The sequence below is a fragment of the Hyperolius riggenbachi genome, chromosome 2 (assembly GCF_040937935.1).
Source record: "Hyperolius riggenbachi isolate aHypRig1 chromosome 2, aHypRig1.pri, whole genome shotgun sequence".
NCBI lineage: Eukaryota > Metazoa > Chordata > Amphibia > Anura > Hyperoliidae > Hyperolius > Hyperolius riggenbachi.
In genome coordinates this window covers 338,404,623-338,428,897 of record NC_090647.1, presented here as the reverse complement: position 1 = coordinate 338,428,897, position 24,275 = coordinate 338,404,623, and the positions used below count along the sequence as shown (strand labels likewise).

Below are 24,275 nucleotides of genomic sequence, written 5' to 3'. Positions count from 1 at the left end.
AGAAATATTTCATCTTTACATTGATATTTAAAAAGTTTAGACCCTTAGGTAAATATTTACATGTTTTTTTTTTATTATTGTAATGTTTTTTTTTATATTAAACATTTTATTTGGGTATTTTTTGGGAGGGTGGGATGTAAACAGAACTTTTATAATGTAAATGTGTGTTAAGGTTTTTTTTTTTACTTTTAGTTGTAGTTTTACTTTTTGCCACAAGATAGCGGCCATGAGTTTGTTTACGTGACGTCACTCTAAGCGTAACATACGTATGGGGGACGCAGCAGCCAGAAAAAGCGGGGGAGAGGAATGAGTGATCAGGCACCATAGCCCGATTCACTGATTCGTGGGCTAACAATTCACGGCCTGGGAGCGCGCGGACGCGCACATGGCCTCCTGGGCGTAGCTAGTACGTCCAGGAGGCCAAAGTAGTTAAGTAGTTAATAATCATTTAAGGCAGATATCGATAAGATATTTGACACACTTGTTACTGCTCCTGTTTCTACATGGGATCCTGTCCTGGGAATATGTATGCAAATCACTCCCTGCATCCTCCTTCCCTATATGCGATATTCATCATCAATATTATTTACAGTATATGTTTGTGAGCATATACAAACTCTTCACACCTCTTTATTATTCATGACTTTTCACGCACTGGGTTTAGAAATTGTTTGCATGTATGCATCAGCACTTTAATTCTGTCCCTTGGATCCGGGACCTATACACTCCATGCTGGGATCTTTTTTGAACCCAGACGGAGATTGTGCAGTTAAAGGGTCACTATTTATTGATGAGAGGTGAGGCACTGTTATTGAATTGCATTCCTCCCACATTACTTTGTTTGTGGTTGTTTGTGTTGTGCGATGCACACTTTTAAATGGTTTTAATGATTTTTGTCTTAGTGTTTTGATTAAAGATGATTTAATTGTACATTTTGGTGGTGCAGCCTATTCTTGTACAGGATTTCTATTTCTCATGTTGTTTGGATCTCTTTGATCCTGGGGCTTGCACACCACATTTCACTGGGAGTGCGGATTTATCCTTTCAAATAGTGACGAATAAATGCACTAAAAGGATTGTGCTTGTATTGCTGTTCCATGCATCCATCACATAAAGGTTATAATTCTGTTCCTTTTTAGGTATTTATTCAGCACCCCCAGAGAAGAGCAGTGGCAGTGCTGGTGGCAAAGCATTCTGTGTTGGTAAAGTTACAGGCCTTTACCCTGTAGCTGGGAACAAAAATGCCTTCTGGAACTGCTGGAAAGGACTCACCTATCAGCAAGATTGTCCAGCTGACCTTATCTTTGATGAAAGCTGCCAGTGTTGTAAGTGTTGTTACTTTTTGAAGTTCAGAAATATTGCTTTCACTAGACATTCTACCCATTTTTTGGTAAAGCAGATGTTTATGAACCAGGGGCGTAACTAAGACCCACCGGGCCCCCCTGCATAAATTTTGAGCGGGCCCCCTCCCCCTGGACCTGCTCAGGGTCGTTTTGGGGGGGCTGGAGGGGTCACAGCATGAGGGGAAAGCTATGGCCACACTCGGTGGGGAGGGGGGACGGTCCCCCCCTCCCTCACCTCGGGCTCTCCCCTCCACATTCCCTTCCAGCTTCAATAACCATATGTGTGCAGCAGCAGCTACATACCTTCCGTGCGCTCCAGCACAGACGCTTCTCTCTCTAGTGTCTTATGCGACTTCCTGTTTATACAGGAAGTCGCGTCAGAGGCTAGAGAGAGAAGCATCTACGCTGGAGCACACAGAAGGTATGTAGCTGCCGCTGCCCGCCGCTGCACACATATGGTTATTGAAGCTGGAGGGGAGCGCAGAGGGGAGAGCCTGAGATGAGGGGGGGGGGACCGTCCCCCCTCCCCTCCGAGTGTGACCATAGCTTTCCCCTCATGCTGTGACCCCTCCAGCCCCCCCCCCAAACATCCCCGAGTGGGCCCCGCGGGTGCATGGGCTGCAGCCCCTATTGTTACGTTTTTCTAAGTACTAATAATAAGGTCCATCTTCAGAGCAGTGAAACAAAGGAGCACTCAAAGAGTAGAGAGCCTAGGGAACAGCAAAAAAACACAGAACCAAAAGCTTACCCCAGAAGCAGGGAGCAAAAGCAGCATGAAAAGAGCACTATACCTAAGACGCAATCTAAGAAAAATTAACCCAAAGAACACTCCAAGACCAGTGAGCCTAGGGAGCACCCTACTAACAGTGAACCAAAGAAACAGTCTAAGAATACTGATCATATGGGGTATCCTAAGAGTAGTGAGCCTAAAGAGCATCCTGAGAGCACTAAACCTAAGAAACGCCCCAAGAGCAGTAAACCTAAGGAACATCCCAAGAGCAGTAAGTAAAAGGTGCACCCAAACAGTGCTGATCACACAGAAAATCCTAACAGTGGTGAAAAAAATAACATGCTAAGAGCACTGAGTTTAATGAACATCCTTAAAGAGGAACTTAAGCCAGGGATAAAAAAAAAATCAGTTTTACTCACCTGAGGATTCTACCAGCCCTCTGCAGCCGTCGTGTGACCTCGCAGTCACTAACGGATTCTCCTGTCCTCCGCTGTCAGTTAGTGTCGTTTTTGCCGACAGGCTCACTGTGCCTGCGCAGGCCTGGCCACATGTCTCCTTCTTCGCAATAGCATCCTGCTGACGGGAACACGAAGAAGGCTACGTGTGACCAGGCCTGTTGGGCCTGTTGGTGAAATGAAACTAGCTGGTGGCGGGGGACCGGTGGATCCGTGAGTGACTGCAAGGGCATAATACGGCTACAGGGAGCTGGTAGAAGCCCCGGGTGATTAAAACTGATTTTTTTTATCCCTAGCTTAAGTATCCCTTTTAAAGCAGCCAACCCAGAGCAGCGAGCAAAAGGAACACCCAAAAATTGCTGATCACACAGAACATACTAAGAGTGGTAAACCTAAAGAACTTCCTGAGCACTAGGTCTAATGAACATCCTAAGAGCAGTGAGCCAAAGAAGAAATCTAGGAGAAGTGAAACTAAGGATCATCCCAAGAGCAAGAGCAGTAAGCCAAATGAGTAGCCAAAGAGTACTGATCACGTGATCAACATCCTAAAGAAAGTGAGCCTAAAGAACATCCTAAGAGCATTGAACCTAAAAACACCCCAAGAGCAGTGATTAAAAAATGGGAAACATGCACGGCCAGGCTGGGACTGCTATGACTTGCCCCGACTGGATGACTTAGGGGGGGTGATTGCGGAAGATACAGGAGATGGCAGAAAACGGCAAGGGAGCAATCAGCCTGGGCGGGGCTGGAGGAAGCCCCAGGTATATATAAATTTTCTTTCCTGCCCCATCTCAGATACACTTTAAGACAGTGGGTTATATGTAAATAACTGCAGAACATGCATATCTTAGTGAGAACAACTTGGTATAGCTCGGGGCAGAGAACCCCACATAGTCCAGGCTCCAAATTTTGGCTGTACCAGCCTGCATTGATAACAAAGTTTTCTTAAAATGTATACAGTATAGTACTCAAAACTCCATGTATATTAGAGTGTACTGCAGCTAAATGTGATTTTACTGAGTTTAATTAACATTTTTTTATTTGAAATTTAAAATATTTTCTCAAAAACTCCAAGGTCTTTTCATAAAAAAATGTTTTTCACATGTTCCCACCTTTCTCCCAAACATAACTTGCAAATTTGCTGATAATAGCATGTATGGGGGCTTTGCAATTAACCACTAAAGTTGGCGGTATCGACTTTAATATAAATGGTGGGATTCTGTGGAATTTACGCGTTGAATTTGGAATTACTAGGCAGAATTCGGAATTCTGTTTGATTCAGAATTTGGCAATTTCAACCACCCTTACTTGTCAGTAATTAAAAGGATGGTTTGGCAAACCTTGTGTCAAATGCTAAAACTGACCTGTGTCTTTTGATAAGACGTTATCCTGTAAACATATTATTGGGGGTCAAAACTATAGAACTAGTCACCTAGTGAAATGCCTAAAGACTTACATTTTCTAATATCATTTACCTGATACTTTATGTTCTTTATAGGTTCCACATCTGCAGAATCTCCTGTCACACCACCTCCTTCTAAAATCCACAGCCAAAGTCACACAGATGCTCATTCCAAGAGCAGTGATAAACACCCTGAAAGCAGTGATAAGGAACATCCCAAGACAAGTGAACCAAAGGAACATCCCGAGACAAGTAAACCAAAGGAACATCCCAAGACAAGTGAACCAAAGGAACATCCCGAGACAAATAAACCAAAGGAACATCCCAAGACAAGTGAACCAAAGGAACATCCCAAGACAAGTGAACCAAAGGAACATCCCGAGACAAGTAAACCAAAGGAACATCCCAAGACAAGTGAACCAAAGGAACATCCCAAGACAAGTGAACCGAAGGAACATCCCAAGACAACTGAGCCTAAGGAGCATCCTAAGAGCAGTAAACCAAATGAACAGCCGAAGAGTTCTGAACATGTGGAACATTCTAAAGGTAGTGAACCTACAGAACATACTAAAAGTACTGAGCCTTAGGAGCACTCTAGCAGTTCCACTTGTAGCAACCACACCTCTACTTATGTTGTTTTTTGTCTTAATTATGGTCATGGTTACAGTAACTGCCATTAGTCTATTTTCTTTTATTTCTACCAGTATGCTAATTTACATTTATTTTTCAAAAGCATGAGCATAACAATCTCCTGAATAGTGATGACCTCAAATTTTGCATAATAGTAATTTTGCAGGGAAATCTGCATAGAATTTTGCATGTAATTGTTCATAATTTTGCAAAATTTTAATCTATGCGTGAAAATGCTCCTTAACTTCAATGCTTTGGTGAAAATTTCCCTATGCATACCTGTCAATTTTCACACATATACTATTTTATGTGAAAATATGTACAAAGCACTTTAGTGAATTCTGTGAATGTAATTCACGTAACTTGCAAAAATTACGCAAAATAAAGACTACATTGGAATTTGCCATTACGATCAACTTCGTAATTGCACATATTATATAAAATTTCACGGATGTAAAGTTATCCACTAGGATCAACACTACTCCTAAACAATATTTACACTAATATGCTTTTAAACCACTTAAACCCCTGTAAAATATACTTAAAAGGAAACAATTTGGGGTTGAGTTTAACCTAGTAAATATCTGAGAAGATGTAGGTGTAGCTTGTTTCTAACTAATAACTTAATCTTACCGCTTTAGGCAACAATCCTTCAACTCAACCTGAAAAGACAAAAGAATTCTGTACTGGGAAAGCCAGTGGCCTGTACCCTGTAGCTGGTGATAAGAATGCTTTCTGGAACTGCGCAAATGGAATAACCTACAAACAATACTGCTCTACTGGACTTGTGTTTGATATGAGCTGTGAATGCTGTAAGTACCTGTGATGTTAAACAGACTTGTACACACTTGCATCTTAGCTCACTCAAAATGACCAGTCCGGTGCCTTTTCCAAATGTGTACTGGTGTCCTCAGACACATCCATTTAAAAAAAGGGAGCAGTGGATTACTGCTAGCAGAATATCAGTAAAATTGCCAATATTCTACTATTTAATTCTAATAGTAACATATTTAAAAACACTTTAGTGAATTCTATGAAAGTAATTTCATGTAATTTGTGAAAATCAGGCAAAATCAGAATCAGAATCAAGTTTAATAGCCAAGTACAGGGGTTGTACCTGGAATTATTTTTGGCACAGACAGGCTCGAGTAGTACAAAACACAAGTTATGCAGATATGCAGTATTGTACAAGTCAGGGGCATAACTAAGCCCCACCGGGCCCCCCTGCAAAATTTCAGAGCGGGCCCCCCCCCCCTGGGGCCCGCTCGTGGCCGGTTTTTGGGGGCTGGAGGGGTGGCAGCATGAGGGGAAAGCCTTGCCCACAGTCGGCGGGTAGAGGGGTAGTTCCCCCCTCTCCCTCACCTCGGGGCTCGCTCTCCCCTCTGCGCTTCCCTCCAGCTAGTTAACGTGTGTGGGCAGCGGGCAGCAGCGGCGTCAGGATACATACCCTCTTCCTTGCGTTCCATCGCCGACTTCTCGCTCTAGCAGCTGACGTCACTTCCGGAAGCGGAAGTGACGTCAGCCGCTAGAGCGAGAAGGCGGCGATGGAACGCAAGGAAGAAGGTATGTATCCTGACGCCGCTGCTGCCCGCTGCCCACACACGTTAACTAGCTGGAGGGAAGCGCAGAGGGGAGAGCCCCGAGGTGAGGGAGAGGGGGGAACTACCCCTCTCCCCGCCGACTGTGGGCAAGGCTTTCCCCTCATGCTGCCACCCCTCCAGCCCCCAAAAAACGGCCCTGAGCGGGCCCCAGCGGGGGGGCCGGGCCCCCCCGTGGGCGCAGGCGCTGCAGGGCCTATTGTTACGCCCCTGGTACAAGTTATACAGATATACAGTATTGAAGACAAACAGATATACAGTAAGTAGAGTAATTTAAGTAAGGAGGGCAGTAGAGTAGTTTAAGTGACTCTAGACTAGTTGGGGTGATGTAACATGGGTGGGCTAACTACCCGGGTGTAAGCGCTGGAGCAAGGGAGTGCGATTGGGAGGGTACGTTGAGGAGATCAATGGCTTGGGGAAAGAAGGTGTTCCTGTGTCTAGTGGTCCTGGTGGGTAAGGACCTGTAGCGGCGGCCTAAAGGGAGAAGACTGAAGTAGCGGTTGCCAGGGTGGGTGGGATCGCCTGCTATCCTAGCGGCCCCTGAGAGCAGTCTGGACAAGTAGAGAAGGTTGAGTGGTGGGAGGGGAGTACCGATGATCAAGATTACATGGGAAATCGTCATTACAATCAAGTGTTTTGTACTTGCAAATATTATATGAAATTTCACGGATGCAAAATTATCCATTAGGATCAACACTATTCCTGAACATTATTTATACTAATACACTTTTAACCACTTCCCCTCCGTCGGGAGGAGTAACTACATCCCTGCAAAATGCCATACCTCTGTGCAGAGACTAGCTACTATGTCCCTTCCCACTCGCCTCCCTGCGCACTCCCACGATCGTTATTGCCGCTATTCGTTAGCTTGGAGATCAATGAATGGGAACACAGTTCTCATTGATCTAATTTCTCGTATGAATGACCACCGCCATCTAAGAAACGGTGCCGCCATTCATAAAAGCCGATACTTACACATCCATGCATTACTTCCTCTATGCGTAGTAATACTACTAAAGTGGTCAAACAGTAAAATTACATCCAAAAACATTTTTTAAATAAAAAGACCTATTTTTACTTTTTAAATTGACCCCTTACCTCCCACACTCCCTAATAGTTGCCCCAAAAATTTGGGGGTAAAAAAAAAATAACAATAAAAAAAACACATATAGTTACCTTAGGGACTGAACTTTTTTAATATGTATGTCAAGAGGGTAAATCAATGTTACTTTATAAATTATGGACTTGCAATTAGGGATGCAAAACTAAAAAAATGCACCTTTTTTTTTACAAATAAAATATTGGTGCCATACATTGTACTAGGAAAAAATGTTAACCATTGCAGTAACCGGAACAAATGGGCAAATAAAATGTGTGGGTTTTTATTATGGTAGCATGTATTATTTTAAAGCTATAATGGCCTAAAACTGAGAAATAATTTTTTTTTCAATTTTGTTCTTATTGTTCCTGTTAAAACACATTTAGAATAAAATAATTCTTAGCAAAACGTACCCCCAACAATTGTTTCATTGTGATAAGTAGTAATAAAGTTATAGAGAAATGAATGGAAGGAGCGCTGACAGTTGAAAATTGCTCACGTTTTTTAAGTGGTTAAACCACTTAAACACTTATAAAATATACTTAAAGTGGAATGAAACCCAGCAATTCCTCTTTGCTCTAAAATATTATTTACAGCATATTATATACTACCAGCATTTTTCTTTACTAGAACAGCATTCAAAGAGTTAAACACAGGACAGAAAAGCTCAATACCGGGAAAGCTGGACGAATCCAAACTAGATATAATATTATGTTGTGTTTAATTGTATCAAGTGAGAAATGTAAACAAACACTTCTCTGACACTGCAGAGTCTCCTGAACAAAGACAGACAGTCAGAAAGTATTTCTGCTTATATTTCAACATGAAAAAAAACCAGCTATGAATAAAGTGCAAAGTCAGCTCTCAAAGCAAAAAAGTGTACTTTGGAAACTTGTAATTTCTAAATGAATAATAATACTTATGCACACAAGCAAATACAGTATGATAGCCGTATAAAAAGTAGGAAAACATGTTTTTATTGAATATTATACCACTTTAAAGAAAACTTCAGGTGAAAAAATCATATCTACTTACCTGGGGCTTCCTCCAGCCCCTGGAAGCCCCAGCCAGCCTCCTGGGGTCCCCTTGCTAGCAGTTGCCGACCCAAACAGGTTGGTGGCCACTGTGCAAGGGTGGCGCCATGGAGAGTTCTGCACAGGCGCAGTACTTCTGGATCTGGGCAGAAACTTCCTGGCCACGGGAGTGCAATGCAAGCGGTGTGGCCATGTTCTCATGCACGCGCAGTGGCTGTCATCCTAGCCAGGTCGGCGGCTGCTACGGAGGGGACCCCAAGAGACCATCTTGAAATGGAGCTACGGCAAGGGACACATAGGGGTCCAGGTACTGAAGGTAAGTAGATCTGATTTTTTTCAATATCGCTCTGATGTTTCCTTTACAAGAAACAATTTGGGGTTAAGTTTAAACTAGTAAATATCTGAGAAGGTGTAGGTTGTGTAGCTTGTATCTAACCAATAACTTCATTTTGCCCCTTTAGGCAACAATCCTCCGACTCCACCTGCAAAAACAAAAGAATTCTGTACTGGGAAAGCCAGTGGCCTGTACCCTGTAGCTGGAGATAAGAATGCTTTCTGGAACTGCGCAAATGGAATAACCTACAAACAATACTGCTCTACTGGGCTTGTGTTTGATATGAGCTGTGACTGCTGTAAGTACCAGTGATGTTAGACAGTTACGTAGTAAAGACCTGAACACACTTGCATCTTAGCTGATTTAGAATGATCAGTCCAATGTTTTTTCAAAATGTGTACAGGTATCCTAAGACGCATCCATGTAATAAAGGCACCTGGAAAAAGGGCACAAGGGATTGCCGCTAGTGGAATATTGGTAAAATTACCAATATTCTACTACTTAATTCCAGTAGTAAAGTATATTTAATGGGTGTGACCGCTATGTAATGCTGCACTTTGCATAGCGGGAAGCCTCAGCATCCACAAATTTATTGGGCACCTTTATGTGCCCAAATTTCCCTTCATTGCTGCAAATTGCAGCTTTTATAATGGTGCCTGTGACAGCCCCATTCTTTCCAATGCGGCTCCTGCGCCCATTTTTATGGCTTTGCCCTCAGATGTCTGCTGACAGATCATTAATGATCTTTGTTAATATTATGTACTGCTGCATGAGGCAGGAACTTGTTCTCGCTCATCTCGCCTGTCCCTAGACAAGAGCACGGTGATCAGCAGAGAGCCAAACAGCATGTTTGTATGGGGAAAGGCCTTCAGAGCCATTATTGCAAGTGTGTGTTGTCCTTAATGTGAACCTGCACTGGCCAGGGAACAAAAAGTTAGACACTTACCTGAGTTGAGGGAAGCCTCAGGAAAGTCTAGAGGCTTCTCATGCCATCCTTAACCCTGCCGTTGCCGTGCTAGGACCCTTTGAACATATCCAACAAGGACTTTTCTGATATGTTCTCGAAGGTGAGCTCACCACCGCATATGAGCTTGGCTGTATTGCTCCTGCACAGCAAGCTGAAGCTGTGCTACTGCGCAGGCGTGGCAGTACTTACAGGCATAACTTGACTGTGCTAGTACATGAAAGAGAGCTTGGCTATGAGCTGCCAGAGGGTCCCGGGCAGCGGCAGTGACATTGAAGAGGCCTATCTCTACCTAGGTGAGTATCTAAATTGTTTCTTCCCGGACAGATTTCTACTACTTACTGTAAGTGACAGCAACATAGGAGAAAAGTAATGTATGGCTCATTTTACTCTGGAAGAAATATACTTCTTATTTGTATAAGTCTTTTAAGTAAAGTTTAACAGAAGAACTAAAAGTTTAAGGCTTTGGCAAGAGTAATTCCTCTGAAAGCTCAAGCTCATAGTGGGAAAAATCCTTGTTGACCCCAAAATGGGAGCATTGGGATATTAATATTTCTTGGTAATAATTGCACCATTATCTGTTTTTGATCATTCAGGTAACTACCCTCCAACTCCACCAGCTAAAACCAAGAAAGAATTCTGCTCTGGAAAAGCTAATGGCCTGTACCCTGTAGCCAATGACAAGAATGCTTTCTGGAACTGTGCAAATGGCAGCACATACAAAGAATACTGCTCTAGTGGACTAGTGTTTGAGGAGAGCTGTGAATGCTGTAAGTTCCTTTGTACCATTCAGAGGCGCCTTAACCTACAGATCACCCAGGCAGTTGTTTGGAGCGGCTTTGATGGGGAAAGGCACAATAAATTACTTTTAGTCTAAGGGGGGGAAAATTCCTGTCCTGAAAGACCGTTGTAAGGGACTGGAGAGAAATAGCCTTCTGCTCTCTTCACCAATAGCCTTCCGCTAAGTCTCTGAGAAAGAATCATTCAGAGTTCAGATTTATAGACACCCCCTAACAAGAAGGTGTCTGGTTTATAGTTGTTTTCTGCCCCTCCACCCCAAGCCTGAGTTACTGACAACTAAGGGTATGTAGAAAAGTTTTCAGCTCTCAAAAGTGTTCTAATGAATGCATCTGATAAGGATTCATAGAAAGATGTGAGACAGTGTACAGTGCCCAAATGCCGTGGAGTCTGCAGAGTGAGACAAACAGTAAACTTTTCAGACAGCCCTGTGCTCTGCGAAAATGTCAGGCATGTCTAGGTGTCAGGAACATTGCCATGACCAGCAGTATGATCCTCATCCTCTGATCCTCTCCCCTCTCTGGGACACACAGGCTGCATGTCTCCCTGAATTCAGAAGGACAGTGTTTGAAATGTGAAATGGGCACCGTGGGGATGCAGGTTTTTCATTATGAGTGAGTAAATAGGAGGGCAAGCATCTGAAGCTCAAACAATACAATACAATACAATACAATACAATAACATTTGTAAAGCGCTTTTCTCCCATAGGACTCAAAGTGCATAGCTGTGTCTCAGATTAATACAGGGTTTCAGGCTGGGTTGTGTTACAGAGGAGATAGTCAGATGTTCATGAATGCCAGACTGAAAAGGTAGGTTTTCAGTTTAGACTTAAATGCTTCCAGGGATGGGGCTGTCCTGATTGGGTGTGGCAGGGAGTTCCAAAGTGTAGGGGCAGCATGACAAAAGGCTCTGTCTCCAAAGGTTTTGAGGTGGACTCTGGGGGTGACCAAGGTGTTACGTCCTTTTGATCTAAGATTGTGGGGGGTGTGATGTAGTTGCAACAAGTCCTTCAGGTATCCAGGGCCCAGATTGTGCAAGGATTTGAATGTCAGTAAGCCAATCTTAAACAGAATTCTCCATTTTATCGGTAGCCAGTGGAGTGAGCTCAGGGTTGGTGTTATGTGGCAATGGCGGGGTTGGCTCGTTAACAGCCTTGCGGCGGCATTCTGTACTAATTGCAGGCGGCGTAAGTCTTTCTTATGCAGGCCTGTGTAGAGGACGTTGCAGTAGTCTAACCTTGATGTGACGAAGGCATGAACTAGGGTTGGAAGATCCTCTGAAGGAATTAGGTGTTTAATCCTTGCAATATTCCTTAGGTGAAAGAAGGAATGTTTCACAACAGCTGAGATTTGATTCCTGAAGCTTAATTTCCCATCAATCAGTACTCCCAGGCTGCGCACACAGTCTGAGTTGTTCAGATCTGAGCTCCCTATCCTTAGCGGTGTTGGTTGAGAGCTGCTTTGCTGTTGAGCCCTGGCCCTCGATAACAAGAACCTCAGTTTTGTCAGCATTAAGTTTTAGCCAATTATTATTCATCCACTCCTGAAGCTCAGCTAAGCATGCGTTTATTTGTGGAGTAGGGTCTGTATAATCAGGTTTGAATGACAAATATAGCTGGGTGTCATCAGCATAGCAATGATATGTCAGGCCATGTTTTTGTATGATTTCTCCAAGTGGCAGCATGTATATAGTGAACAGTAAAGGGGATAATATTGCTAGAGGACATGTAAGCAATGTGTGCAATTACATCCATCACTACTTATAATTGAGACTGGCATAATAATGTATTTTCTGTGCAAGAAAATGCAGTAGGCATGCACCTTCAGTCTCATACATTTACTTGCAAAAGTAGCAATCCAAAAGCATGTACAGACATCCAAAACACTGCACTGTTCAAATCAACATGGCGGGGGTGTGATGCCAAGCATCGCTTCCGTGTCAGCAGCAAGCAGGGTGCGCGGTATGGAGGTGGGTGTCAGGCACTAGGTGGAGGAGCGACGGCCGTTTCGCGTCTATGTGACGCTTGATCATGCTGCGTACCGCGCCATGTTGATTTGAACAGTGCAATGTTTTGGATGTCTGTACATGCTTTTGGATTGCCACTTTTGCAAGTAAATGTATGAGATGGAAGGTGCACGCCTCCTGCTCTTTCTTGCACAGAAAATGCATTCTATACTTTTCGTATGTGTTTGAGCGGAGCACACGCCTCAGTGGCCATCATTACGACAGACTGTGGGTTTGCAGGGGAGCGGAATTTATATTCCCTGTGTTAATTCTCGGCTCACTGACATTTTCATGTGGGAAGTGCCACACAACACTCCTTGCTCTTGTTTGAAGATAATAATGTATTTCCATTAATGCTGTCTGTTTGCCCTCTGTCTGATGCTATGTACCCACCTCACGATTTTTCCAACCATTTTCCTGACATCCATCGATTTTTTTTGAGTGATGAGTGGTCACTTACATGACAGGGGTACAGGTGCATGATCATGTAAACATTGCTTAGTGTTGTGCGGTGATAAATGACCGTCACTGTGGATCAGATCTGTAAGATCCCTGACTACACCCCATAAAGTACCGCGGTCACTTGACTTCTCGTTCACGCCCATGCGGTAATGTCACGTGATATCACGTATACCCGCTGGTAGGAAGATGAATCGCTGTACGCTTGTCATGAAGGACACCTCGCTGGATCTATCTTCCTAGGTTGTTACAGTCACTGTGGTGAGTATGTCGCTTATCTTTCTCTGCTTGCCCTACCCTCTGCTCATGCTCTTTCTGGTCATGCTCCCTCTCTCCACTGTCTCTTTGACCAACCCTGCTACTTGGGGAACAATGTGCACAACTATGTACACTACTCTGAGCACTCTTCAGGGGAGTCAGTAGCTTTTGGAACTATTATTATGTATTTATGAAACACTGACATCTTCAGCACTTTAATGAGTACATAGTCATGTCACTGACTGCGCTCACTGGAGATCACAATTTAATCCCTACCATAGTCATAGTTTAATGTCCCATCATATTATTATTATTATTATTATTATTATTATTATTATGTATTTATATAGCATTGACTTCTTCTGCAGTGCATTACAGAGTACATTGTTATGCCACTGACTGTCCTCAGAGGAGCTCACAATCTAATCTTACCATAGTCATCATCTAATGTCCTACCATATTATTATTGTGTATTTATATAGCACTAACACCTTCTGCAGCACTTTACAGAGTACATAGTCATGTCAATAACTGTCCTCAAGAGAAACTCATAGTCTAATCCTACCATAGTCATAGTCTAATGTCCTGCAATATTATTATGATGTATTTATATAGCACTTACTTCTTCTGCAGCACATTGTTATGTCACTGACTATCCTCAGTGGAGCTCATAATCTAATCCATACCACAGTTATAGTCTAATATTCTCAATATAGGATTGTTTTAGGATAAATCAGTTGACTTATTAGTACGTTTTTAGGATGTAGGAGATTATAAAGTGTCTGAAGACAGAAACTTCATGCTGATTTTGCCCTGGCCAATGTTCAAACCTAGGATTCAGCACTAAAATACAATAGTGCTATCCACTATGCCTCTACTCTACTCATAGATATCTGCTCATCCATGTCATCAATCCTGACCCTCTACTACCCTTCCTCCCTCCATTTTACTTATCTTCTCTTGTCTCACTCACACTACAAACACACTGTGCTTATCTCCAGAATGAATTATCAATCAAACTATGAAACCATCTCACTATATCAGCCCTTCAATGTCATGATATACCCACTCCAGTCCTACCCTAACAGGTGGTAACATATTTGCATATCTCATAATGTTTGTGAAAATTATTCTGAAAGGAAGAATGCCTTGCTTAATAATCTGATCCTGCAATGTGACTGACATTGGAACTTGTAGTGTGGTTGTGTAATAGATCGCGGAAAAGCCGCCGCGCAGACTGACAGCAAGGCGGCTGATTCCGTGTCCAGCTCGGCGGTTTGCACGCAGAAGCGTGCGTCTGATTTGGCTGGGTCTGTTAGTGCACACAGATTGAGGAATACGCGCGCGCGCGCTGAGAGGCAGAACCTTTATGGCAAACGCGGAGGGATCAGCTGACCAGATTGGTCAGCTGATCGCAGAGCAACTAGCCATTGGCTGATCAGCGGTGGGTGGCGCCGGGGAGCGCCGCTCTATATATAGTTATTGCTGGTCAGTCTCAAGTTGTCTGCCGTTGCGAACACTTACGTGAAATCACTCAGACCATAGTCAGATCCCACCGTGTGTTAGAACCAGGAGGACCTGGGAATTCACACTGAGCCAGATGACTTCCGCATTATCATTGTGTTATACTTCAGACTAGTTCCAGGGTGTTGAGACCACGGACCTCACACCCAAGACTAGGGATTCTGTGTTATCATTGTGTTATACTTCAGACTAGTTCCAGGGTGTCGAGACCACGAACCTCACACCCAAGACTAGGGATTCTGTGTTATCATTGTGTTATACTTCAGACTAATTCCAGGGTGTTGAGAAGACGGACCTTACACCCAAGACTAGGGATACTGTGTACCATCATATTATACTCCAGACTAGTTCCAGGGTGTTGAGACCACGGACCTCACACCCCAGATTGGCATTGTTTGATATCTGTTATGACCTACTGCATTTCTGACTATCCCTCCGCTTTCTGATTCGGTACCTACGCATATCTGATTTCCTGTTGCCAACCCTGCCTGCCCCTGGTTACCGAATCAGCCTTCTGTCTTTGTACTTTATCTGCCCGTGTGCTGCCGACCTGGTTTGCCCGACCTTGAGAGCTATCCCTCTCCATTGAGAGATTAGTCTCCAGACCTGTTTGTGACACCCACCTTCAGATGTCACTCAGCCACTGGGCCTTTCTGCTATTCAGCCTGGGGCTCCGCCCCTTTGAATATCAAAGGCTGCTGAAAGGTCTTTGTACTTTCCCGTGGGAGGTATTTCCCATCCTGCCAAGGACCACCTGCTCCTCGGGTGGTCCCACTCAAAGTCATTACTGTTGCACCAAACACTCACACTATATAGGTGTCCAGAGGTTAGTTATACTTGTATTATTGGTGATTCTGCAGATCATCAATAATCGGGTATATATCTGTATTCTTGGTGATACTGCAGATCACCAAGAATCAGATTCTCTCTGTGTACTGACACCCATCGTTACAGAACGGCAGACCAAAACCAAAAGGACGCACTTAACAGCCGTCTTGATGCACTCACCACCTCGGTGGAGAATTTCATCCAAGTGCTGAACAGCCATCAGACCCAGATCAACGCTTTGTCTGGGTCTGCACAAGTCCTTCAGACGGCTGTGAATATAGTGCGATCTCCTCCAAGTACAGACTTACGTATGCCTGTACCCGAAAGGTTTTCTGGTCACAGATCTGACTTTCAGAATTTTAGAAATCGAGTGTTGTCATACTTTAAGTTGAGGCCTAATTCATCAGGAACCGTGGCACAGAGAATTAGGTTTATTAAGACTCTGTTGTCAGGGGATTCCCAGACCTGGGCATATAGTCTCTAGACAGGGCATGAGGCCCTAACCTCAGTCGAGGAATTTTTTAAAGCAATGGCTATAATTTATGATGATCCAGACATTGCCTCTACCGCTGAGCGGAAGCTCAAGACTTTGCGGCAAGGCAAGGATCCGGTCGAAATTTACGCAGCTGAGTTCAGGAAATGGGCAGTATCAGCTAGATGGGGGTCATTCACACTTCTGGACTGTTTTTTGTCAGGGTTGTCTGATGCGGTCTCTGATCTAATGTTAGGACATCCTGAGCCGAAGTCGATTGATGAGGCCATTTCATTAGCAGTCAGGGTTGATCGTCGCCTACGCTACCAGAGACAGACTCGGAGTAGGAACAATGTGAGATATGTTTCCTACGCCTCTCCTCCACCCGTTTCACCTCCACCAGAGCCAATGCAGATTGGTCGGTCAAAATTGTCCCGGGTGGAGCAGAATCACAGAAAGACAGAACAGCTCTGTTTATACTGTGCAGAGGAGGGTCACAGAGTGCAGAATTGTCCCAAGAAGTCGGGAAACGCTAGGTGTAGTCGGAGGTAATACCCTAGGCGCGCAGTCTTTACCTCTAAACGATAAACGTTTGCTCCTCCCTTGTTCTATATCTTGGAAAAATCAAACAGTTGCTACTGAGGCCTTCCTAGACTCAGGCTCAGCAGCCAACTTCATGGATTACGAATTTGCAAAGAAATTGGGAATTCCTATTTTTCCTTTAAATTAACAGATTCTGGTCACTGCAGTGGACGACTCTCCTCTGCAAAGTAAATACCCTCTGTCTCAGACCCCAGAGTTAAGGGTCACGGTGGGGGTGTTACATGAAGAGAGTCTACAATTTCTGGTTTTGCGGATGGCAACTTCCACGATCATTCTTGGCATGCCATGGTTACAGCTTCACTCCCCTCAGATCAATTGGGCTTCAGGTCAGCTAACGAGCTGGTCTACCCATTGCCATCATCATTGTTTAGCGAATGTAACCTTGGGTAACACCAAGATTCAGGTAGAAGGTTTGCCAAGCCAGTATTCAGAATTTGCTGACGTGTTTTGTCCCAAATCAGCGGATAAACTTCCTCCCCACCGTCCTTTCGATTGTCCCATCGATCTCAGGTCTGGTTGTATGCCCCCTAGAGGTCACCTCTATAATTTATCTGGGCCAGAGAAATTGGCTATGCAAGAATACATCCGAGAAAATTTGGCAAAAGGTTTTATTCGTCCCTCTCGGTCACCAGCAGGGGCAGGATTCTTTTTCTTGAAAAAGAAGGATGGAGGCCTCCGTCCCTGCATTGATTACCGGGGCTTAAATAAGATTACAGTAAAAAATCGTTATCCTTTACCTTTAATTGACGATTTGTTTACCCAGGTCACCAATGCAAAGATTTTCTCGAAGCTGGATTTGAGGGGTGCTGATCTTTTCCTCCAACCTCTCAGAACATAGGAAACATGTTCGGTTTGTGTTACGGAAGTTATGACAGAATCTGCTGTATGCTAAATTGGAAAAATGCATTTTCGAAGTGACCGCCTTTCTGGGGTACATAATCTCGACCTCCGGCCTCTCTATGGACCCTGGAAAGGTTTCTGCTGTCTTGGAGTGGCCTCAGCATGTAGGACTGAAGGCCCTCCAGAGGTTCCTGGGGTTTACTAACTACTACAGGAGGTTCATAAAGGGGTACTCTATGGTGATCTCGCCCCTCACCAGTCTCACCAAGAAAGGGGTGGATACTCACCACTGGTCCACAGAAGCCCATGCTGCTTTTTCCACTCTAAAGAAACTGTTCTGTTCTGCACCCATACTGAGACATGTAGATGCCACCTTTCCCTTTATCATGGAGGTTGATGCCTCAGAGGTAGGGGTGGGGGCTGTGTTGTCTCAGCATTCTGGTTTGCAGGGAAAACTCCACCCATGTGCCTATTTTTCCCATAGGCTTTCACCCGCAGAGAAAAACTACGATATCGGCAACCGGGAACTTCTAGCCATCAAGTTGACCTTTGAGAAATGGCGACGTTGGCTAGAGGGAGCAGAACACACCATTACAGTTTACACGGACCACAAAAATTTAGAGTACATTAAGGGTGCTAAGAGACTTAGCCCCCGACAGGCCCGGTGGTCGTTATTCTTTTCGAGATTCAGATTTGTAATTTCGTATACCCCTGGTAGTAAGAACATCAAGGCTGATGCCTTATCCAGGTGTTTTGAGGCCGAGACAGCACAGCCCTCAGCCCCTGAGACCATTCTACCTCAGAAGTTGGTCCTGGCAGCCACTGAGACCTGGAAAGACTGGACTGTCACTCTGAGTCCATTCCAACAGGATGTTCCAGAGGGGAAGCCTGAGGGGGTCCTGTTTGTACCCTTGCCTTTTCTCCTACAATTGTTGCAGCTGTTTTATTCCCACAAGAATGCTGGGCATCCTGGGGCCACCAGAACTCAGGATCTGCTTGCTAGATGTGCCTGGTGGCCGTCATTGGCAACAGACTGTAAGGAGTTTGTAAGAGAATGTGCAGTGTGTGCTAGGAGCAAACCCTCCCGTCAGGCACCTGTTGGAACATTACAGTCGTTACCAGTTCCGAGTGAACCTTGGTCCCATTTGTCCATGGATTTTGTGGGTGAACTCCCCAGGTCTGAGGGCATGACGGTCATTTGGGTGGTAGTTGATCGATTTAGTAAGATGGTTCATTTTGTCCCCCTGAAAGGACTCCCCTCAGCCCAGGAATTGGCTGATCTCTTCATCCAGCACATTTTCCGGCTACATGGCATTCCGGAAAATGTAGTGTCAGATCGGGGAGTCCAATTCGAATCTAAGTTTTGGAGGGCATTCTGCCATCAGTTGGACATGGATCTTTCTTTTTCATCAGGCTACCACCCACAGACCAATGGCCAGACCGAAAGAGTCAACCAGTCCCTGGAACAGTTTCTGAGATGTTATGTTGCAGATGCACAAACCGACTGGGTAAAGTTTTTGCCGTTTGCAGAATTTGCACACAACAATCTGAAAAGTTCCTCTTCAGGATTTTCCCCATTTCAGGTGGTGATGGGAAGGTCACCTAAGTTTGCCCCATTGCCAGTGGCTTCTACTCCGTTTCCAGCCCTGGAGGATTGGCAGAGGGCCTTGAAGCAAACTTGGGGAATGGTTAAAAGAAATTTGGGGAAAGCTTTTCAGAACCAGAAGAAACAGGCTGACAAGAGACATTCCATAGAATGGGAATCCTCCCCAGGGGATTTGGTCTGGGTGTCCACGCGACATTTGGCTCTAAAGCAACTGTCACCCAAACTGGGCCCTAGATTCATAGGTCCCTTTCCAGTGACCAGAAAAATTAATAATGTCACTTATGCTATAGATCTCCCTACCAGCATGCGTGGTGTGAGATCATTCCATGTGTCCTTGCTCAAGCCGGCGGTGCACGTGGATTCCACTCCCCCCCCCCCCCCCCTGTGTTGATTTACGATCAACCTGCGTATGAGATAGAAAAGATTCTGGACTCCCGGCTTGTGCAGAACTCCATGCAGTATCTGGTTCACTGGAAGGGATATGGCATAGAGGAGAGGACTTGGGTGCCAGATTGTCGCATGCACGCAGAGGAATTAAAGAAGGAATTCCATGACTCGCATCCTGGAAAGCCTGGTGGAAAGTGTCCGGAGTCCACTCCTCAGGAAGGGGGGGTACTGTAATAGATCGCGGAAAAACCGCCGCGCGGACTGACAGCAAGGCGGCTGATTCCGGGCCTAGCTCGGCGGTTTGCACGCAGCAGCGTGCGTCTGATGTGGCTGGGTCTGTTAGTGCACACAGATTGAGGAATACGCGCGCGCGCTGAGAGGCAGAACCTTTATGGCAAACAAGGAGGGATCAGCTGACCAGGTTGGCTGGTCAGTCTCAAGTTGTCTGCCGTTGCGAACACTTACGTGAAAGCACTCAGACCATAGTCAGATCCCACAGTGTGTTAGAACCAGGAGGACCTGGGAATTCACACTGAGCCAGATTACTTACGCATTATCATTGTGTTATACTTCAGACTAGTTCCAGGGTGTTGAGACCACGGACCTCACACCCAAGACTAGGGAATCTGTGTTATCTTTGTGTTATACTTCAGACTAGTTCCAGGGTGTTGAGACCACGGACCTCACACCCAAGACCAGGGATTCTGTGTTATCATTGTGTTATACTTCAGACTAGTTCCAGGGTGTCGAGACCACGGACCTCACACCCAAGACTAGGGATTCTGTGTTATCATTGTGTTATACTTCAGACTAGTTCCAGGGTGTTGAGACCACGGACCTCACACCCAAGACTAGGGATACTGTGTACCATCATATTATACTCCAGACTAGTTCCAGGGTGTTAAGACCACGGACCTCACACCCCAGACTAGGCATTGTTTGATATCTGTTATGACCTACTGCATTTCTGACTATCCCTCCGCTTTCTGATTCGGTATCTACGCATATCTGATTTCCTGTTGCCAACCCTGCCTGCCCCTGGTTACCGAATCAGCCTTCTGTCTTTGTACTTTATCTGCCCGTGTGTTGCCGACCTGGCTTGCCCGACCTTGAGAGCTATCCCTCTCCATTGAGAGATTAGTCTCCAGACCTGTTTGTGACGCTCACCTTTAGGTGTCACTCAGCCACTGGGCCTTTCTGCTATTCAGCCTGGGGCTCCGCCCCTTTGGATGTCTCAGGCTGCTGAAAGGTCTTTGTACTTTCCCGTGGGAGGTATTTCCCATCCTGCCAAGGACCACCTGCTCCTCGGGTGGTCCCACTCAAAGTCATTACTGTTGCACCAAACACTCACACTATATAGGTGTCCAGAGGTTAGTTATACTTGTATTAGTGGTGATTCTGCAGATCATCAATAATCGGGTATATATCTGTATTCTTGGTGATACTGCAGATCACCAATAATCAGATTCTCTCTGTGTGCTGACACCCATCGTTACAGGTTGCTGTTTTTATTTGAGGTGCATAGTGGCAGCATGTGCTGTATGGCGTACAATGCTGGATCATCCACAAGGCAAACCTACGCAGCTGCCTAGGGTCTGCAGATAGCCTAGGGGCCTGGTGGATGCAATCCCCCACCAAATCTAACTAAATAAGCCAGGTGACCATCAGTGGAGGGCAAAAAGTGTTATCTTACCCAGGGCCCCATTTCATAGTAATCCTTTTCTGATTGTATCATGTGCAAAGTGTTCTATAATGTATGTGGGGGGGGGGGGGGGGGGGGCACAGGATTTCTTGCCTGGAGTGACAAAAAGGCTAGAAGCGCCCTTGGTACCATTTGACAAGTTTCCAGACTATATTAGATAATCAATACTCTGACACCAGCTTATCTGGTAAAGACTAGCCAGTGGTGTAGCAATAGGGGTTGCAGAGGTTACAACTGCACTGGGTCCCTTGGGCCAGAGGGGCCCACCAGGGGCCCGCCCTTTAAAGGCAGTATTTGCGCTTCATTTTTCCTGTGCTGGTAATGATCACATCACATCTATAGATGCTTTGAATAGTGATAATCATTAAGAAACTGTTCTCCATCCCCTGCTTACAGCTTTCATACTGTATGGATGTCCTTTGATACTGTGTGACAGGTTTTGCTGCACCATATTAATTATTATGTATAGAGTGGTTGAGGGGCCCAATGCAAATCATGAGTTGCCATATCACCGCGTGCTTTAACCCAGTAACACGCAAGGCGCTACTAGGGTAACAGTTGGTGATCCTCTTGCATTAGTACTGGTAAATTTAGTATCAGTAAAATCGCTGTACGCTGTCTGCGCACCACAACCTTACAACAGTTTGGTGAATCAGTACTACTTACAATTACTACTGTAATGCTTAGCTTCTAGGAATAATAGTGAAGCATCTATTGTTCCTCCTACTTTGTGTGTCTTGCGGTCACACGTAATTGAGTAATTGACCTGCCAGCAGCTGCATCCACAGGGATCAGAGAGTAGACTGTATTGCAGTTCCAAGTATATTTGGCCTACGAAGCAGGAATTCTGCACAGCACTTTGCTGCCATGCACTGTTTATATTCACTTATCATCCTGATTGCTGTTATAATTTGCCTTGTTTATTTTTGGTTTAGTTGGAGTTGAAGTGATTAAAACAATCCTGAAGGAAGAGAATTGTACACAATAGGTGGTAAAACTGTATACCAAGTAACTTTACCACCATGTTTTCACAGTTAGTTTTTCAAAAAAGGGCTCGATTGAGCCCCAGTGAATTCCTGGCTTCCTTGAATGGGTGCACCTCCTTCATTCATTGTGTATTGCCAAGTACCCACAGAAAGATAGATTGTGGAACTCCACCAACGAATGCTAGGAAAAAACTATAGGAGGTGCCCAAGAGTATTCTAATCTCTAAATCATAACGTATAGGAGTAGATTAGTTTTACCTCCATAAAGGACAAATCACATGGGTAGATATAAGTTTTAATGATGCTTAATTGTGATGCTCAATCCACCAACGAATGATCGTTCCATGATCTATCTTTCAGTGGCATGTTGCAAATGACAGAACCCAAACAATGGTTTAAATTATGAGAAGTTTTCCACTAAAGTCCATTCACTTTAGCAAAGGTTTGATCGATTTTTCACGATGTGATCCATAATCACGGTCTTTCAAAACGAATGATCGTCTCGTCCCAGTACGTCAGCAGTCTTCAACCATTGTTTAACATTTTTTTTGTTAAACCATAGTTACTCGATGTTGCACAAAATGAATGATTATGGGCAAAATCTTTCAACGAATCTTGCTGTGGGTTTGAACCTTTATAAGTGCGTAGGAGAGGTGACTTCTGAGTTTAGTAGAGCAGCACCTGTGAAACATAACAGTAGCAGTCCAGGTATATGGGAAGTAAGTAATAGTAACAGTAAAGGTGGCTACACACCATACAATTTTTTAATATCTATTCAGTTCAAGATTAACAATCAAATTTTCTGACTGATTGTAATAATTTAAAAATCTGACCAAAGTACCACACACCTATGTTCAATTTTTCCCCACCATGAATAAAACAATTGAAAGCTCAGAAAAAATGTTTTGGAACTGTACATCAAGTAATTGAAATGACACACCATACAATTATTGATAAAATTGGTCTGAAATTTCCAACATGTCCAATCTCCAAAAATCGAAAAAAAAAAAGCGGGAAATTTGATCAGATTTATCAGTCGAAAACAAAGAAAAGCTCTTGATTTTTCGGGAAAAAACGCTCGAAATTATTGAGTTGGATCTTTTAATTGTATGGTGTGGGGCCACCTTTAAGGTATAGATTTACATTACAGTGCGATGCTCCAGGCTACAGTGCATTTGCTACGTTGCACCGCAACATCCCACTGTGAACGTAGCCTTGCCATAAGATTTCAGTTATACAATCCACCACAGGGTTTTTTCATTCCATTGCTTTCTCCGATAATAGTTGTGTGCGATTAAACATAACTTTATACTCAAGAGGTCCCATGAATAGAAATTTTAAACTTGGTAATTTTTTTTACATGTTCCGACTACTGGCCCTGACAAACGGTATGTACATAATGTGGGGATGAGAGCATGCATTCGAGATTTGCAATTAACTGCGATACTCTGTACCACAGACCTCATTATGAAAATTGCCTCATGGGAAATTTTTGCCCCGCCTTTCCAGAGATTACGCCTTTACTGAATCAGCCAGACTTACCGCAAAGCTGACGGTGTGGATTTTGTTTCCTTATTTCTTCTGATTATAAATCACTCATCTTCTTTTGTTGGTTCCAATTATTATTCTGATAAAGCTCTATTTTATTATACAGGTTGCCAAAAATAAAGCTTTGTTTTTTTGGGAATGTAAGATGATATAAATGCATATATTTCCTTTTCCTTGCAGGCAATTATCCTTCAGCAGATGGTAGTGTTGAAGGTAATTTTGTATTCTGAGAGAACAAAATCTAGTGACCGGGAAGAAGATGGCCTAGAGTAATCGACAGTCTGACTCTTCCAGGATGATAGTCAATGTTTGCTGTAATAATGACTCTTAATTGTGCTGTCTGTAGCAACTGCAAGAGCCTAACTCCAAAAAGTACACTAATAATAAAATGGATTATCTTTAATTATGGACTGTGTTGTTTTATCTTTTACAAGGAGCTCTGCAATTTATGTCTTGTGGGCTCCCTTTGTAATGTATCTGCACATATTCTTTCTGTGATCGAAAAAGTTTATTATTCAGTTTGAACAAGTAACATGTAAAACGTACGTGGAAATACCTTGTATGACAATTTTATTCACTTTATTACTGATGTTTGTAGCCCTGGTGGTGGTACCCATTTTTGTCATGCATTCTTAAAGGATACCCCAGGTGACATGATGAGACATACATGG

General features: G+C 44.0%; 1 protein-coding gene across 3 annotated transcripts in view; it reads left to right on the top strand.

Annotated features, from left to right (window-relative positions):
• LOC137546682 (serine/arginine repetitive matrix protein 5-like) overlaps nt 1-23,921 on the top strand; it is a 37,453-nt gene extending 13,532 nt beyond the window's left edge. Inside the window, exons 2-7 of one of the 3 annotated variants that reach the window (XM_068269426.1) lie at nt 1,140-1,325; nt 4,027-4,476; nt 5,202-5,372; nt 8,753-8,923; nt 10,186-10,359; nt 23,785-23,921. In XM_068269426.1, coding sequence (XP_068125527.1) covers nt 1,140-1,325; nt 4,027-4,476; nt 5,202-5,372; nt 8,753-8,923; nt 10,186-10,359; nt 23,785-23,834 — 1,202 coding nt within the window. In that variant the 3' untranslated portion in view covers nt 23,835-23,921. The remainder of the gene's footprint in view (nt 1-1,139; nt 1,326-4,026; nt 4,477-5,201; nt 5,373-8,752; nt 8,924-10,185; nt 10,360-23,784) is intronic. The other 2 variants (XM_068269427.1, XM_068269429.1) reach the window with 2 other exon arrangements.
• Nucleotides 23,922-24,275: the final 354 nt, after the last annotated feature.